Consider the following 19,003-nt stretch of genomic DNA (forward strand, 5'->3'; position numbering starts at 1 on the left):
GCCTACTATGTTTCACATGAGTATACTACTTCTGAAACTCCCCTGTATTTACTATTTTATATACTACAATTTTATGCAATAGCAAGTGATTAACATTAAATATTAAGCAGTTAAAGTAGCCCAAGTTTTTAATCCTTTTTTGTTTCTTTTTAAGATTAAAGGGGGATTTGGCATATAATTACAGAGGACCACGAACTAAAGATGATATTATTGAATTTGCTCACAGAGTATCTGGGTAAGTTCTTATTCAGAAAGCTGTATATGGTATTAATGTTTAGTAATAAATATATATTTAGTAGAGCACATTGAACATATTTTGGAGATTATGCAGCATATACAAAGACTTGCTGTTAGGCAGCAAGTGGAAGCCATGATCTGTACTGTATTAGCATCTTCTTAAGATTATTTTCATCTTTTTTTTTTAAATGAAAGATTTATTTGAGAGGTAGAGCCACAGATAGTGAGAGGGAGGGAGGGAGGGAGGTCAGTCTTCCATCCACTGGTTCACTCCCCAAATGGCCGCAAAGGCTGCAGCTAAGTAGATCCCGAGCCAGGAGCCAAGAACTTCTTCCGGTCTCCCACGTGGCTGCAGGGGCCCAAGTGCTTGGGCCGTCTTCTACTGCTTTCCCAGGCTATTGCAGAGAGCTGGATCAGAAGAGGAACAGCCAGGACTAGAACCAGTGCCCATATGAGGTGATGGCACTGGAGGCAGAAAATTAACCTAGTGTGCCACAGCACCGGCCCCTAACGTCATGTTTAAATTCATTTTGTATATTGAATTTCTGACCAGCAAATTCTGATAAATTTTCAAATTTTCGATCATTTACACAGTAGGCCTCATATCTGTGTGGAATGACCTCCAGTGGATACCTGAAACCACAGATAATACCAAACACTATATTAGGAAATTTAAAGTTTGTGGGAAAGGGAATGAAATTATTTTAATTTTTATTTTGGTGCAGAAACACTTTGGAATCCTTGCACAGTTTCTTTTTCACAAATGCATTTTCATAAGCTTTTTAGAGACTCTTCATATGCATGGATTTCAGAATTTTACACTGAAATATATTTATCTTTTAATACCATTTTTCCACAAACTTTCTCAAGTCCCCTCATATACTGCTTTTTCCTATATATGGGCATCTGTGATAAAGTTTAATTTATAAATTAAGCACAGGAGGAGATTAACAACTGTAAGTAAAGGTAGAAATGGCACAGCTATACCTATGCTATCTCAAAGGACTTATTGTTCTTTTGCCTTTTCACGTAAAGGAGTACTTTACAGCTTCTCATTGGCATGTCTGAATTGCCGGCATCCTCCTGTTGTGTTGAGGGTCATTATTAAGTTTGATAAGGTTTACTTGAACAGGAACACAGCAGTGCCATGACCGTTGCTGTGGTAGCCAAGGAGGTGACTGAGTGACTTCCGGGTCATGAGCATACACAGCGTGCATACACTGAGCGAAGGCTGATTGATGTCCTGTGCAGGTTGAAGCTGGGCTACATGAGATTGCACTTCATTCACTCAGAGTGATGCGCGACTTAGAACTTATGAACTCTTTATTTATGGAATTTTCTATGAAATATTTTTGGAACATGGTTGATGCACGTAGCTTAAACCATGCAAAGTGAAATCATGGATAAGACTAGACTATTGTGGCAACTTTTTGAATCTTTTATTTTATGATTATTTGCTTTTGAACTGCCTGGTTTACATGGTTTATTTCTCTTGTTGCTTAATTTCAGATTTCTAAGAGAAGCCCTACAACATTGTTGTTCTGAATAAACTTAGACTTAATCTCTAGCTTGTGGTATTGGAAATGCTGTTTTAGATGAAGCTAGAATACTTTCCTTTATCTTTCACATATTTTTACCATCTATAAGGAAGTATTGCATTTTTTGCTTAGGATGTGACATAGTTGAAATAGAAAGATCTATTTCTCAGGTTTTACTGATAAGAAAATAAATTCTTATATAGTGATTTCCTGTTTGAATGTGTTGATTTTCTTAAAAAAGATGCTGACATATAAAAAAAATCAGCACTTATAATTATTTAATGTGATTATGTAGAATTTCTGGAAGAAAACATTCATCAAGATAGATTATTTTGGTTTCAACGAAAGGGCACATTCAGGGGGCAACATTGTGGCTCAGCAGGGTATACTACAGCCCACAATTCTGACATCACATATGGGTGCCAGTTCAAGTCCTGGCTGTTCCATTTCCAATCTAGCTCCCTGCCTGAGAAAGCAGTGGAAGTTTGTCCAAGTTCTTGGGCCTCTGTACCCATGTGGGAGACCCAGATAGATTTCCAGGCTCCTGGCTTCTGCCTGGCACCCCCTGGCCATTGTGGCCATTTGGGGAGTGAACCAATGGATGGAGGATTCATTTTCTTTCTCTCTCTTTTTCTCTCCTGCTCCCTCATTCTATAACTCCACCTTTCAAATAATTAATTAAAAAAAGAAAAGTGGGCACTTTTTTATGAGCTTGAACAGAATATGTTGTATTGATGGATAACTTTCAATAGCCTTAGGGTAAATTAAAACAGGATAACTTTGTTATGGGGTGTGATATTCTTTGAGGAAGTTCACAGAATTAGTGACCTTTATATATTAAAATTTCCAGTGTTTACTAATAAAATTTTCACTTTCTTCTCATTGATTGCGAGTTTCATTTTCTTTATTTGTTTCATGAATAAGTGAATTGTGAGATAACTTTAAAATTGTATCAAGGAGTGCTAGTAGATTGCACTGTATTCCCCTATGATTTATATTAGTCTTTATGTTTTGTAACTTAATGAGTTTTGGCTGAAGCTTAAGAAGGGATTCTTCTGATGTAACTGGGGATGACTCTGGCAAGTGAAATTTCAAGCAAGTGTTGGAGTTGCATCATTTACTGGTTAATTGTTCAGTGTTAAAATAGATACTGGCAAAGAGTGATGCAATGCATTTTATAAGTTGTGCATTTGAAAGTGCAGAACATTGCATAATTGCAAAATATCTTGTGCTCTTTTTATAAATTTTGTGACCTGAAAATCTGATAATATATAGCATGTTTAAAAGAAGACTTTTTAGTTTTGTAATGATGTTTTATAGGTGATATGTTTTATAATAAGCTTTGAAGTCATTCCTATCTCAGTGTATTTGCTCTTGAAAATGCTTTTACACAGGTGCTTCAAAGTTTGGAAGATGGAAACAAAAGATAAGCTTGTTTCGGTACAGAGAGATTCGAATTTTGTGCATTGTTTTTCACAGTATACATTTTCTGTGAACTCTTTGAAGACCCCTTATATGATAAAACTATGTAGTTTTTTTGTCTTTATGAAACTTATGTACTAATATGACTGTCATTTCCATGTTATGTTCTCTGAAAATAGTAATTAATAACATACTTTTGAAACTGATTGAAGTTTTAACTTTCATAGGGTATTTATTTAAATTGACAGGATAAAATACAAATATATATTTTAAGATTTGTTTATTCATTAGTTTTAAAGGCAGAATGACAGAGATGGAAGAGTGGGGAGAGAGATCTTTTATCTGGTGGTTCACGCCCTAAATGGTTACAGCAGCTGGGGCGGGGCCAGGCCAAAAGCAGGAGCCAGGAACTCCATTTGCGTCTACCTGTTGGGTGGCAGGTACAAAGTACTTGACCATCATCTGCTTCTGAGGTGCATTATCAGGGAGCTGGATTGGAAGTGAAGTATCAAGGATTCACCCCAGCATTCGGGTACCTTAATGGGTAGCTTATCCCATAGTGCTGCAGTGCCCTCCCCAACAGAAATATTTTTGTTTTTTTAAAAGATTTACTCATTTATTTGAATGAGAGAGGAAGAACGAGCGATAGAGTCAGAGAGATCCTCCATCAGCAGGTTTACTCCCCAAATGGCAACAGCTAAGGCTTGGCTGGGCCAAAGCCAGGAGTCAGGAACTCCATCCAGGTCTCCCATGTAGGTGGATAGGATTCGAGTACTTGAGCCATCATTTACTTTCCAGGTACGTCAGCAGACAGCTTGGTAGAGAGCAGCGTAACTGGGATTTGAACCAGTGCGCAGATGTGAATGTGGGTTAACCCAGCATGCCTCAATGCCTGCCCTGTTAATAAGTGTTAAATACACCTGGGATAGTATTTCATACCGTGTTTCTGTGAGTGATCTTTTGGAAGGGAAAAAATAATTCTCCTGTGAATTGCTTTGTTTTCAGCTGATAGCTCTAAATAGATAATAGCTCTGCTTTTGCCTATCATAATATTTGCAGTGATGGTACTCTGAAGGGACATTTTTGAAATTAATAGATTAAATTATGGGTAGTATATAAATTTTTAATACATGGGTACAGTAGTAGTCATGGGCTGTAATGTTTTTAGGTTTATGTGCATTTGATGACATGCTAAAAATATATGTGAAGACACTTCAGTAAGTTTGTGGACAGTAGAATGAAAAGGTAAGTTTATTTTGGTGCAAAAATTTTGAAGTCGATATGTTCAAGAAGTCTTCAAAAAGTTCATGAGAAAATACATATTATGAAAAAAACTACACATGTATTCCAAGTTTTTTGGCATCAAAATAAGTTGATTTTTTAAATTTGATTTTCCATGAACTTTTTGAAGTAGCCTCATTATTAAAACTTTTTAAACTCTGAACATGATTTCCTATTGTAGGAATAGTAAATTATATGCTATCTTTAGTTATTTTTGTTTTGTTTTCAAACAGGGCTTTAATTCGGCCACTTCCAAGTCAGCAAATGTTTGAACATGTACAGAAGAGACATCGTGTATTTTTCGTTTATATAGGTGGAGAATCACCTTTGAAAGTATGAATTTGTTTTATTTTGTAATGCAGAAAAACAACCTTGTTACTATAATTTAACTTTCTGTGTAGCCAAGACTTCACAAAAACTCAAAACTTATTCTTTCTGGAATTACTTCAGCTTTATCTGAGTGTTTTTATAATAAAAACTCTTTATTCTGTAGTATCTACAGTGTTTGTCTATATGTAGTAAAAGTGAGTAGATGTTGCTTGCCTTATCATTTCTTTTATTATTAACTTTATTTTATTTATATCTTTAACATTTTACTGGCTTGGGACTGCAAACTGCGGTTTGAGTGTCTTTTTTTTTTTTTTGACAGGCAGAGTGGACAGTGAGAGAGAGAGAGACAGAGAGAAAGGTCTTCCTTTGCCATTGGTTCACCCTCCAATGGCCGCCACGGCCGGCGCACCACGCTGATCCGATGGCAGGAGCCAGGTACTTCTCCTGGTCTCCCATGGGGTGCAGGGCCCAAGTACTTGGGCCATCCTCCACTGCACTCCCGGGCCACAGCAGAGAGCTGGCCTGGAAGAGGGGCAACCGGGACAGATTCCGGCGCCCCGACCGGGACTAGAACCCGGTGTGCTGGCGCTGCAAGGTGGAGGATTAGCCTAGTGAGCCACAGCGCTGGCCTTGAGTGTCTTTTAAATGCAAAAGACCATTGTTGCTTATTTTGCTTATGTTTGTGTAGCTTGTAGTCACCATCACCATCAGTGTCATTGTTCATCTAATCTAAAATTAACCTCCTTATTTAGAGGAGAATGCGGGAACAGGGTTCCAGAGGTCACTGCCTTAGTAGCAGTTTGGTTTGCTGCTATTCAGTTTTTTTCCCATCAGAGGCAGCAAGCAAGTGCTACTGACTGCATGGGAACTCTGATAGTTTAATGAGGAATGGATCTTGATCTTTAATATTTTTAAATGGCTTTTTTTTTTTGTATCTTGTAACAGGAGAAATACATCGATGCTGCTTCAGAATTGATTGTATATACATACTTCTTTTCTGCCCCTGAAGAAGTAGTTCCTGAGGTAGTTCTTAATAATTCGATCTTACTTACACAATTCCACTTTTAAAATAATTACTTGATTTCATCAGATTTATTAACTGTGACATCTGTGGAAAAAGTGTGTTAACTCTTTACTGCTGGTATCATATAACTTACTATTAATAAACACATTTCACCAGATTCATGGCATTTCTGAATTGTGATTATTACATTAGTGATTTTTTTTTCTCTCTTTAAAGTAAAAGTAGTGGTGAGAAGTGATGGTTCTCTGTGCACTGCTCTACAAGTAGTGGATCTTTGCGTGCATTCATAGGTCTGTTTCAGATGGGGTCAGCCTGAGATAGCACTTCTCAGTCATCAGACCTACTAACAAAGCATCTTAAGTTCTGTGAGAAAAAAAATGAAGGGGCCGTGTTATAGTTGGGAGTCTGAAGCATTATGTCAAATGCTTGCCCCTAATTTTACTCTTTTATAATAAGTACAACACTGGTATAAGCAGTAGGTGCTTAATGACTAGAGTAATTATTAATACCATTGTACGGTTTTTCAGTAAAGCGGTATTGTTTAAACAGTGCTCTTGTTTAGGTTATCTTGTGTAACTCATAACTGCCGGGTAAGGTAGGTAGTATCCCTGTGCTTATCACACGGATGAGGTAGCAGACTCCTCTAGGTAATGTTCGGCTCAGTGTCCTGCAGGCAGTGAGTGAGGGAGGACTCATTCCTGGCCAGGCTGGTTGATGCCTGCCCTGCCCTGCTGCTCTGCCCTTGCAGAGGGCCTCTCATCCTTTATTTCCTGTGATGACATCTTTAGGTCTCTTATCAGCTCTAAAAATGCTTTGTGGTTTTTACCATGGTAGCTAGAGGGTGCACCTCAAGGATCCAATCCAGGATGAGCTTGGCATTGTATTTTTTTTTTAACTGTTTGGAACCTGTTGCTGTTACTTTGTGTGTGCTTTCTGGCATGTTTTGGTAACTTTGAAATCATAGCTACCACTTAACATTTTTTAGTGGTAAAAAGGTACTTAAACTTCTGATTTTTTTTTTTTTTTTTCAGTATGTGACACTGAAAGAGATGCCTGCTGTGCTTGTTTTCAAAGATGAAACCTACTTTGTTTATGATGGTAAGTTGCAGTGTTCTGACTCCTAGAACATGTTGAAATTAAAATGCTGTATCTACTATAGGACATGGGTATTAATAAATGATTTTGTATTTACTTAATTTTGAATGACAGAAGCATTATTTTTCTCCCTGCAACTTTAGTTTTTTCATCTAACAATCTCTTACTCTGAGTTTTGCCTGCTTTGAGGGTTTTTGTCAAATTATTTTCCTTTTATGAGAAGTAAAGCCTATGCCATTCTTATACATTATTTTTGAATGTTCGTATTTTTAAAGGGCATCTAACATTTTGGACGCAAAAGAAGACGAGGGGAGCTGGCACTGTGGCGCAGCGGATTAACGCCCCGGCCTGAGGTGCCAGCATCCCATATGGGCGCCGGTTCTAGTACCGGCTGCTCCACTTTGGTCCAGCTCTCTGCTGTGGCCTGGGAAAGCAGTGGAAGATGGCCCAGGTCCTTGGGCCCCTGCACCCATGTGGGACACTGGAGAAAGCTCCTGGCTTCAGATCAGTGCAGCTCCAGTCGTAGCAGCCAATTGGGGAGTGAACTATCAGATGGAAGACCTCTCTCTTTCTCTCTCTGCCTCTCCTCTCTCTGTGTAACTCTTTTAAATAAATAAATCTTAAAAAAAAAAAGATGATGAGGAAAGGAAGCCACTTGAGTGGTTCTGAAGCCCCAGGTGTCCCGCCGTAGCTGCATCTTCCTCTCTGTCAGACATGACCACATCCTGCTCTTCAGTATTTCTTCTGCGTCTGTTTTAAAAATATTTTTGGCTGGGCGATGGGGTGCAGTGAGTTAAATGGCCACTTTAGGTTTCCACATCCCACGTCATAGTCCCTGGGCTTGAGTCCCAGCTCCCCTTCTAATTCCCGCTTTCTCCTAAAGCACACACTGGGAGACTGCAGTCGATGCCTCACATATTTGGATTCCTATCATGGGAGAGACCTGATGGAGGTCCAGGCTCCTGGCTTTGGATTGGCCCAGCCCCAGTTGTTGTAGGCATTTGGGAAATGAACCAGTGGATGGAAGAACTCTGTCTTTCAGATAACATAAACGTAAAATAAAAACATTAAAAATAAAAAACTCAGTTTCTCATTCTCATTAGCCAGTGGTCTTATATAGCTGATGGTTAATAGGTTGGAGAAGACAGATGAGGAACATTGTACTCATGCTGCACTGTAGTTTTTCTAGCTGAATTCTGTGTAAAGCCGATGAGCTAGTTGAGATCAGTAGACTTGAGTTGCTTAAATAATTCAAATATATAGAAGAATATCCAATAAAAGATATTTTTGAGTAATTTGTTTTAGTAAAAGGATCATTTTGTCTGATTTAACAGTCATGTTGTGAAGACTAGGCATTTCTGATTGTTATTTTCTTTATGAGAACCAAATTTGATTTCTTGCTACAGAATAAATACTGTTTCAGTTGTTGTCATAGAGCAGGTGCTATCTGTATTCTTAACTTGACATTTTCTTTTTATTCTCAAAGTAATCTGTGAGGTAGGTTGTATCTTAAGATTACATAGGGCTGGCACTGCGGCTCACTAGGCTAATCCTCCACCTGCGGCACCGGCACCACGGGTCCTAGTCCCGGTCGGGGCACTGGATTCTGTCCCAGTTTCTCCTCTTCCAGTCCAGCTCTCTGCTGTGGCCCAGGAAGGCAGTGGAGGATGGCCCAAATCTTGGGCCCTGCACCTACATGGGAGACCAGGAGGAAGCACCTGGCTCCTGGCTTCAGATCAGTGCGGTACTCCGACTGCAGCAGTGAACCAACGGAAAAGGAAGACCTTTCATCTCCCTCTCTCTCACTGTCCACTCTGCCTGTCAAAAAAAAAAAAAAGATTACAGAGGAGGCCAGCGCCGTGGCTTATTGAGTTAATCCTCTGCCTGTGGCACCGGTATCCCATATGGGCGCTGGGTTCTAGTCCCAGCTGCTCCTCTTCCAGGCCAGCTCTCTGCTATGGCCCGGGTGCTTGGGCCCCTGTACCCGCATGGGAGACCAGGAGGAAGCACCTGGCTCCTGGCTTTGGATCGGAGTAGTTCCAGCTGTAGTGGCCATTCGGGGGGAAGACCTTTCTCTCTCTCTCTCTCTGTCTCTCTCTCACTGTCTAACTCCGTCAAAAAAAAAAAAAAAAAAAAGATTACAAAGGAGATGAGAGAATTTTAGATAAGGAGGCTGTGAATTGCAGGCTCTTCGCTCATCATTCATTCATTCATCGTCTGCTTTCTGAAAGTCTGTTTAGACATCAGAACTTGGGCAGAACTTGAATCTGTGAAAGTATGAGATTGAAAACAGTCCATAGCTGTACATGCTCTACTTGCTCTTCGGTTACAGTATTGCTTACACGATAAGCACTTGCACATATTATTTTATTTGATAACAGTCATCTTTAAGATCACTATTCTTCATGTTGTATATGTACAAATAGGATTAAAGAGGGTAAAAAGATTTTTTTTCTCTCCAAGTTTAAATACTTAGTGCTGTCAGATTTAGCTTCCAGATTTGTTCTCTAAGTTTCTTAACTCAGCCTGCCTCTGACAGCCACTTTGATGCCGTTTTGAAAACCGTCATCTGTTCAGCTCTGGATGTGTTCTTGGAGCCTGCCTGAGGAAGTGCTCTTCCTTGGCTCTGCACGTCTTAGGAGGAACCTGATGCCCAGCAATCAGCTCCTGCATACATACTTTAGATTTGCATCACTTGTTTTATAGGTTTGGTCACCTGAAACGCTTTGTTTAGCAATGCAAGTGACAGAAAAAGCACACCTTTCAAGAAATCGGTAAAATCCAGTCGTCAACCAGATGTTTTGTAGGCTTTTAAAGATTTGCTTTACATCAGCTTCTTTTTCATGCAGTTTTAATAATTTTTCAAAATTACTTCAGAATTATATTTCTAATCAGGTTGTAATAATTATCTTGGTTGTTAAATTTTGTGTTTACCAGAGGAAGTATTTCAGGTTGGAAAAAGCTAATGTATTATGGATTTCTGGGTGTGTTTGTGTTAGTTATATGTATGAGAAAGAATGGGAAACTAAGGAGAAATGTCATAAAATAGAGAAGAGCAGAGAGACTGATACAAATTTCCTTTAGTTCATCTAAGGATGACTGTCATTCCAGGATAACCAGTTAGGGGTCCATGGCTTCATTTTATCATTCTGTCCTTTTATTTTTGTCATACTTGATGGTTGGTTGGTTTGTTTTTTAAGATTTATTTATTTGACAGAGTTAGAGAGAGAGGAAGAGACAGAGAAAAGTCTTCCATCTGCTAGTTCAGTCCCCAAATGGCCACAATGACTGAAGCTGGGCCAATCAGAAGCCAGGAGCCAGGAGCTTCTTCCAGGTCTCCCAAGCAGGTGCAGGGGCCCAAGTACTTGGGCCATCTTGTACTGCTTTCCCAGGCCATAGCCAGAGCAGGACTCGAAGAAGAGCAGCCAGGACACGAACTAGTTCCCATATGGGATGCTGGCACCACAGCTGGAGGCTTAGCCCCTGTACTTTGTTTTATAAAGTTATAGTATAATATTGTAACCTACCAAACAATTTAATTTAGTATAAGGTCTTAAAAAATTTACAACTAACCATTCATAACATGCACCAACATTTCTTTTGCTTGTTTTTGATTTAGGGCATTTTGACTATTTCCTTTATTTTCAGTTAATTTTTGCTATCATTAATGGTGCTATAGGGAAGAATTGCTTTTTCCTTATTCTTTTTTTACATCTGATTATGTGCTTAGAATTGACTGAAAAGATGAAATTTATGGATTTAACAAGATTACGTCAGGAATTTTATATGGATTGCCAGATTTAAACATTGTAACTGTCTTAAATTTGTATTTGTAGTATAATTTATCAACTTCATTTTGTTTTCAAGAGTATGAAGATGGTGATCTGTCATCGTGGATCAACCGGGAGAGGTTTCAGAATTACCTTACTGTGGATGGCTTCCTTTTGTATGAACTTGGAGATACAGGTACCCTGCGTTTATGCCACTCTCCATCTACGCTACTGAAATTATCTTTAATGGGTTATGCAAGTATTTTGTAGGAAACTCTTTATAAGTGCTTTTATAATTTTAATTCCTTCTTTTAACCCTTGTTTCTGAGATTATAGACAGATATTACCAAGTAGTCTACTTTTAAATGTCACTCAAAGATTAGCTAAAGAGAAGTTTTCCCAGTAGAAGTGATGGTGATGAGGGAAAACAAGAGCCTGTGTAATGAGGAAATGAGAAAAAACAACCAACCAAGAAGCTACACTGAGGATTTTCTAAGAACGATGAATGTAAATCTCACAACAAACTTACATAGCCTGCTTCTATTTGTGAGGGGGATGTTACTTATATTGGCATAGTGTCTTGATGTAATGACAGGCAAAGCAAATATATGTTGGAATACAAAACCAAAAGACGTAAGCTAATTAGGGGTGGGCATTGTATCACAGCTGGGTAAGCAGCTACGTGGGATGCCCACATCCCATATCTTAGTTCAAGTATCAGCACCACGCTTCTGATCCAGCTTCCTGCTGATGCATCCCGGTGACAGCATATGTTTGGCTCAAGTACTTGGCCCCTGCCAGCTATAAGGGAAACTTGGGCGGAGTTCTGTGCTCCTAGCTTTAGTCAGGTCCAGCCCTGGCTGTTGGAGAGTGAACCAGCGGATGGAACATAGATCACTCTTTCTCTCCCTCTTCTTTCTCTCTCTTGCTCTCAGTTTCTGTCACTCTGCCTCTCAAGTAGATGAAAATGAATAAACCTTAAGAAAAAAAAAAAAAACTAATTAGGTGGTCTTGTAGATGCAAACTACAAAAATTAAAGCAAACTGATTCTTATTTATTTATTTGAAAGACAGAGCTCTCCTATTTGCTGATTCAGTTCCCCAAATGCCCACAACAGCAGGGTCGGGTCAGGGGAACGTTGGGAGCCTGTAATTCAGTTTGAGTTTTCCGTATGGATGGTGAGTGTCCAGCTGCCTGCTGCCTTCGGAGATGCACGTGAGGAACCTGGATTGCAGAGCTGAGCCAGGAATTGAATAGTGGGCACTCCCAGGTAGCAGCTCAGCTGCTGCACCAAATACTTAGCTCAGAAGCTGAATTTTAGGAGGGAATGTTGTATAAATTTATAACATTGGAACTCATGGCTATTGGCACCCAAGTAATATGTGGTAAAATAAGTAAAAGTGTGGTTTTAGAGTAAGGCAATAGGGTCATTACATGGGTATTTGACATTTCTAGCACTAGAATCTGAGTCACAATACAAAGTAGGAGTATTCTACACATTATACTGTTTGTAATTATTTTTTAGTGTGGTATTTGTTCTAGTTCCTGAGCCTGCTGTTAATGGTCTGGGTCTGGTGATGTTTCTGTTTTTGCTTATTCTTATGCAGGGAGCTACGTACCATAATATGTTGATTTAATAAAATTTAACATGTGCAAGGTAATTGGAATTAAATTCTGAGGCCTTTTTGTTTACCAATTCCTATTCACAATTAAAATGACAGTTGAGAAGTTTGGGTAATGAAGCTTATTGAATCGACATGTCACTCTTAATTTCAGGAAAGCTCGTGGCTATTGCAGTTATCGATGAGAAAAATACATCACTTGAGCATACCAGGTATTAGTGCCTTGCAATACTTTAATTCAAACATCATCCAGTGCTCACTTCGTATGGCTTTAGAAAGACTTTTCCTGAGGCTTTTATATAAAGTCACAGGTGCTATAATTGAACAATTACATGTTTTCAAGTGAAGTACTGAAATAATTCACGTTTGTTCTACCACAGATTAAAGTCAATTATTCAGGAAGTTGCTAGAGATTACAGAGACCACTTCCATAGGTATGTGCTTGCATTCTGGAAGATTCCTCTGTTTTCGCTTAGTTATGTTTTATAATGAGGTAAAGCAAAATCATAGTAGTGTTTCATATTTTCAGAGCTGAATCGAGGAACTGAAGTAAGCTGTGATTTGTATCATACTTCTTCCTGATAAATATTTTTAGATAAATTTTATGGAAAGCAGATAATACAAAAGTGTATATTCATAAGTTTGAGATGAAGTTAAATGAGCAAAGATCAGAAATGGAACTCAATAACTGAAGATGAAAAGGCATCAGAAGTTAGTATAATACTTTTGTTCTGTGCTATAACATTCTTTGTTGCTTCCATAAAAGATTATTAATATGAATTTTCTATGTGAATAATTTATTTCCTCTTACGCTGAATCTTGTGTTGATTGATCCATGTATAGTTTTTAGGTTACATAGTATATTTTGTTTTCTAATTAGTTTTTTTCCTTGAGTAAATAGATAACTTTTCTTATGCAGAGCTTGAAATGGTTTTACTTCTATACATTTTAAACATACATAAGCAATGTAAAAATGTTTGCTTTATTTTACTTACGTGTATTTGTATATCATAAGCTCATGGAATTTGTACACTTTTCTATATTTATTGTATGTTATTTATATATTAAATATTTATTTGTGTGCTTGCCAGACCAAGTTTCAGTAGCTTGATTTGTTGTCTTGTTTGTTTTTGTATTTAACTCTTCTGTTTTGCTTTTTTCATTTCTCCCGTCCCCTCCTGCTTGGCTGTGTTTGGTTAGGGATTTTCAGTTTGGCCACATGGATGGAAACGACTATATAAATACCCTGCTGATGGAGTGAGTAATGTGCTGCATGGTTTTGCTTTCGAGTCTGTCAGTTTTTAAATTCCTGTTTCTCAGAAACAAGCAGAAGGGTTAAATAGCCAGTAAAAGCTAACAGATGATGTATATTGATGCTTATACTGCATCATTAAATATTTTACTCTATCTTTGTAGGAGAGTAGATCCTAAACTTGAACTTTCAGCTCTGTAATAGGTTGTTAGTGGAGTTTGTTGATTTTTTTAATAGTTATTCCACAGAAAGTCATGCACCTTTCTAATAAATGGGAGTGTAAGCCACTGAGGATGCCCTTAAATACCGTCTTGAATGCATGCTGTCTGCGTATCGACAACAGAAAAATACTTCTGGTTGATGGGTATTCCTGTCAGGCTCCATTTTAATACTAGTAAACTTCTCTTAATTTTTTCTCTTTCTACCACTGGATCCTGAAGTTTTTTGATCTGCTCTTCCTTACCCAAACAAGATTGATTAAATTCATGGATATGTTTCCATTGGGGTAAAGATTATGTATGATTTGGAAAAAGAATTTGTTTTTAAATTTTATATTTGAAACTTACTGAACTTTAATATTACCCTGTACTAAGAAATAATTATTTCCTTACTTAGTGTTATAATTTATAGTATTCTGCAAAGAATGTGTCATTTGAAAATGTTAAATTTTGTACCTTCTGCTTAATATATACCTTAAGAAGTTCCATTTTAATGGGTAGATATAACTTTTAATAGATTAAAATAAAATAACTTTATAGGAAAAACATGCAATTGTAAATAATTTAATATTTTTAAAGATTTATTTATTTACTTGAAAGAGTTACATTGAGAGAGAAGGAGAAGCAGAGAGAGAGGTCTTCCATCCACTGGTTCACTCCCCAATTGGCTGCAACGGCAGGAGCTGTGCCGATCTGAAGGATCTGAAGCCAGGAGCGTCCTCTGGGTCTCCCACGTGGATGCAGGGACCCAAGGACTTGGGCCATTTTCTACTGCTTTCCCAGGCCATAGCGGAGAGCTGGATTGGAAGTGGAGCAGCCAAGATTTGAACCAGCGCCTATATGGGATGCTGGCACTGCAGGTGGTGGCTTTACCTGCCACGCCACAGCTCCCAGCCCCATTATTTTTATTATTTAAATATCCAGTTTATCACTTAAGAAAAATACTATTAGTAAACATTTGCCACAGGACCCACATTATGGCACAACAAGTTAAGCCAGTGCCTACAATGCCGCCATCCCATATGCGCGCCAGTTTGAGTCCCACGTGAGAGACAGGAATTCCAGGCTCCTGGTTTCGGTATGGCCCAGCCCTGGCTGTTGCAACCATTTGAGGAATGGATGGAAGATCTATTTCTCTCTGTGGCTCTGCCTTTCAAACAAATGAATCTTAAAAGGAAATGAAAACTTTCACCACATCTTTAGTGAAATTTTTCCAGCAGACATTTAGTGAGTATTCACTGTGTTGATATAAAAAATGGATAAATGAGAATGTCCATCTTAAAATGCTTATATTCCATGGGCTTCCAGAATTGTGTGGGGAAGTATATCTAGTTCATGGCTCTGGAACATAGAGATGCTCTTTGACCACCAAGCATGCTGAGGTGGGTGGAGTCAGACAACCTTCTCTGGAGTAGGCAGGCATTGAGAGAACTCTCTTACCCACCCTGAGTGAAAAGTGGTATGCAGAACAAGCTTAACACTGCCAATGTCCTGCCACTTTAAGAGGAAACCCTTGATTTGAACACAAGCACAGTGACTCCAGAGACTGTGACTTCTCTAATTACCTTTGTACACTTAACTGCACTGGGGTTACAGATAATTACAGATGGTCAGCACAGTGATGACATTCAATGTAAATAAATTTGTGACAAGGGATAATAGTGCCAAGAAATTGCTACTTCCCATGTCACAGTTTTTAGCCTTAAGTTTAATCACAGTTGCTCAGCTGTGTTTATTAATGTTTTCTTGTAATCTTGATTTAGCTAATTTTAAAATCAATGCAGAATTTGGAATATTCTTCCTGTGGGTAAAGGGGAGGCAAAGCTGTAATATCTATAGCTTCTTTATTCTATAATTATACCTACAGAGATGTAAATAAATACCAAAATATTTGTTATCACTTTGTTTAATGTAGACCTTGGTTTTGCTTTTATATTTTCAGTGAATTGGCAGTGCCAACCGTGGTTGTACTGAATACTTCAAACCAGCAATACTTTTTGCTAGACAGACAGATTAAGGATACCAAAGACATGGTCCAATTCATTAATAACATTCTGGATGGCACAGTAGAGGTAAGTTGTTCACTGCCATTGCAGAGGGATGGTGGGAAGGAAGTAGAGGAAAACTGTAGTTCAACTCTACTTCAGAACCTGAAAGAATTACTGGAGCATGGGTTTTGTACCTTGTCTTTCTCCTGTTAGAGGCTGTGTTGCCTTCTCCCAGATGTAAAAGGTTCTTCATGGCAGAGGTTGCTGGTGGGTGGAGATGTCCTGTTGAGGAGTTTTTTGAAGGGTGTTTCTGTTTGTCACAGTGATGAGAGGATCCTACTTAGGGTGGATGCTAAGAAGCCTGCGTTGTGTGAGACAATTCCAGGAGTAAACTTTATTTGCTCTTAAAACATTTCTGGGTCCAAAAGTATAATTCGATTAAATTAAGATTGCTTTTCTAAAAAAATCTGCAAACAAAATCACATATCACAATTTCTTAAGAGATAAGGAAATGTATTGACAATCAGAGCCCCAGTGGAGAGTTCCCAATATAATCCCATAACAATACTACTCATTGATTGAATGAGTAATCTTAATTTTCTATTTTTTTTCCTATAAATCTTGCAACACTGTTTTTCAAACTGAGTTTCAGCCCATATTAGAGGGTCAAGGTATTGCCTCAGGTCACAACCAGATTGTTACAAGTGCTCATCTTAATAAACTAAAATAAGAAACTTCATTGCTTTCACAAAGCGAAATTATTTTATGTCTGCTTCAGCCTTATACAAACTTGATTTGAAAGTTGGCTCACAGAATAATATCAAGCACATTTACTTGGGGTCAAAGTCAGGAAGTCTGAAAAGTAATCATATAGTAGGAATTTTATATTTATGAAAGTAAGATTTTGGTTGAAATGAACCTGATCTGTATGAGGGAAAATCTACTGGTAACTTAGAATTTTTGGCAACAAGAGGTCATCTTATTGGCTTAGCAATTCAAGGAATAATTTGGACTTCACAATTAGCTGAATTTAGGGATTTGGTTGATTTTCGTCAGGAGTTTTCTCTCTCTGCCCCTCAGTGCTTTTTTGTTGAGCTTTGTGCTCAGGCAGACTCTCCCTACACCCAGCAAAGGTTTCCTGCAGCAGCTGTGGCTTTGCAGCTTTGGCTGAGCAGTATTTGCTGGCAGCGCTACCATGACGTGGTGGGGGTGGGGGAACTGCAGTCCAGCTTTGAGGATGATGAATTGGAGATGATGGATACTTCAGAGGGGACTGAGGTGCCTTAACATGCAAGGCAGAAGGAATCACTGCACAGCTCTTCCAGGGGACTCTTCCAGGTCCTATTTTGTAGTCAACACTTTGACCGAGACTGATAATATATTGCAAACCTTAGAAAATTGATGTATTATTTAAGTAACAGCTTTTTTCCCTGTTAAATTGAAGGCCCAAGGAGGTGATAGCATTTTCCAGAGATTGAAGAGAATAGTATTTGATGCCAAATCTACCATAGTGGTGAGTTCTATTTAATGTCCATTGGTCATTAAGAATGTATAGGATTCATTATGTTTAACAAAGGATTAGGTTAAATAGATCTTTCTGATTTATAAGATATGAACTAGTTAGTATTTCCATGAGAAAAATTTATTCATCAGGTGGAAATAAAGTTTCCCTATTCATTTCTATATGATTTGTGAGTTAACTGAAACTAGAATCAAGTAATTTGGTAGTATGACTTAAAAGATTTTATTTCTTCAACCTACAGTGTAAATTTTACCTAATTTCTGTGATTTGATGAATGTGTAGATAATGTGAAAATTTTAATTCCTTTAAGTGCTGTCTTCTGTGAATTGGTCATTTTTATTGAAGAAAATAGTGTCTTGGGAAGTCAATCTGTTTTCTTTTATAGTAGTCAAAGTGAATTTTAGATCTTAAAGTTTAAATATGCCATTAATTCTGTACTTTCCCCAATTGGCAACTAAAGGGTCATTTATAGATGTTCTTCCTCTCTTCCTCCTTCTCTTTTTTTTTTTTTCTTTTTCTGTCCTACCTTGTTTCTTTAATGGAGAATTACAGTGTGACAAAGGGCGTGCATTTAGACTGTTGTTAAGGTGCTCAGTGTATGCCTGACCATGCTGAGCTTTGAGGGAGGGAAGCAGCAGCCACAGGAGAACTCTGACTTTTTGCCTGTCCTGCCTTTCGCTCTCTGTGAAATGAATAATTTTTAAAAATATGAGTCAAGTCCTTTCCAACAATGGTTTCTTGATTTGTCCATCCTAACATTTATTCATAACTATTGTTCCATGTAAATATAATGCCAAAATATGTCTCATCGCTGCTGTCAAACTCACCTAACTTTCCTGCTTTCTCTGGCCTCATCTCAATCTATTCTGTACCACTACATGATTATTATTACCGAGATAATCAGTTTTGGCCACTTTTTTCCCCTTTTCCAGTGATGCACACCACATACCATGTCCATCTACATACAATACTTTCCTCTTTGGTTTTTGAATATGGCTCAGTCTTTCCTGGGAGTCATTGCCAGTGTTTACATTGTGCCTCACTCTGCCTCGTTCTTACTCATCCTTAAATTTCCACTCCAGACTATAACTTTATTCTGTGACGCTTTCTTCTATCTCAATCCAAATTGATCTTTCTCTTTCTCAACTTGTCTGTGTTTGTCTCAGGAGTCAGAGGGACAATCCATCAAATAGTATTACTATTGAAAACCCATTAAGTAAAATTACCTTTACTTTTCTGGGAGCTAGGAATATAGTAAATAAGATGAGGAAAATTAACAAGTTAATGATGCCTTAACACTAACCAGATGAGTAAAAAACGTTAAATATGTCATGTGAAGAGAGTATGTGCAAACCTTCTTTATGGAAAATGACTGGAGTTTTCATAAAAAACCCCAAGACTATTGGCACCCTGTAACCATCTTAAAGAGACTTTGTGGTTGTTGTGAGAAAAATCAGTGTCTAGAGAAAAGGTTGTAGAACATATGGTCCCTTTTCCCACTGCCAATAACTGGTTCTCTTTGCATGCTGGCAAATAGAATTTGTCTTTCCTACAGTATCTTTAACATGATAGTGCTGAAATACTGTTAGGAACCATTGGAACTAAAACTTGAATATCGACTAGGGAAAGAGAACTAGAATGCTGTTAAATTCACTGCATGCTTTTTGTGTCAGAACTCCATCTGAGAGGGACTGCATTTCAATC

The 19,003-nt window shown here is 38.2% G+C and overlaps 1 protein-coding gene across 10 annotated transcripts in view; it reads left to right on the forward strand.

Annotated features, from left to right (window-relative positions):
- TMX3 (thioredoxin related transmembrane protein 3) overlaps nucleotides 1–19,003 on the forward strand; it is a 61,004-nt gene that overhangs the window by 15,358 nt on the left and 26,643 nt on the right. For 8 of the 10 annotated variants that reach the window (XR_016213885.1, XR_011379299.2, XM_051851129.3 and 5 more), the window contains 10 exons: nucleotides 155–235; nucleotides 4,712–4,811; nucleotides 5,754–5,831; nucleotides 6,864–6,930; nucleotides 10,795–10,893; nucleotides 12,474–12,531; nucleotides 12,700–12,753; nucleotides 13,520–13,576; nucleotides 15,732–15,861; nucleotides 17,222–17,290. Coding sequence is in view for 8 of the 10 variants with exons in the window: in XM_051851129.3 (XP_051707089.3) it covers nucleotides 155–235; nucleotides 4,712–4,811; nucleotides 5,754–5,831; nucleotides 6,864–6,930; nucleotides 10,795–10,893; nucleotides 12,474–12,531; nucleotides 12,700–12,753; nucleotides 13,520–13,576; nucleotides 15,732–15,861; nucleotides 17,222–17,290 (793 nt within the window). In the remaining 2 variants the exon portion in view is untranslated. Of the gene's footprint in view, nucleotides 1–154; nucleotides 236–4,365; nucleotides 4,443–4,711; nucleotides 4,812–5,753; nucleotides 5,832–6,863; nucleotides 6,931–10,794; nucleotides 10,894–12,473; nucleotides 12,532–12,699; nucleotides 12,754–12,848; nucleotides 12,995–13,519; nucleotides 13,577–15,731; nucleotides 15,862–17,221; nucleotides 17,291–19,003 lie in introns of those variants that run through there. The other 2 variants (XM_051851132.3, XM_051851131.3) reach the window with 2 other exon arrangements.

This window comes from Oryctolagus cuniculus, chromosome 10 (assembly GCF_051225735.1).
Source record: "Oryctolagus cuniculus isolate XC-2025 breed Fujian yellow rabbit chromosome 10, ASM5122573v1, whole genome shotgun sequence".
In the NCBI taxonomy this organism is placed as follows: domain Eukaryota; kingdom Metazoa; phylum Chordata; class Mammalia; order Lagomorpha; family Leporidae; genus Oryctolagus; species Oryctolagus cuniculus.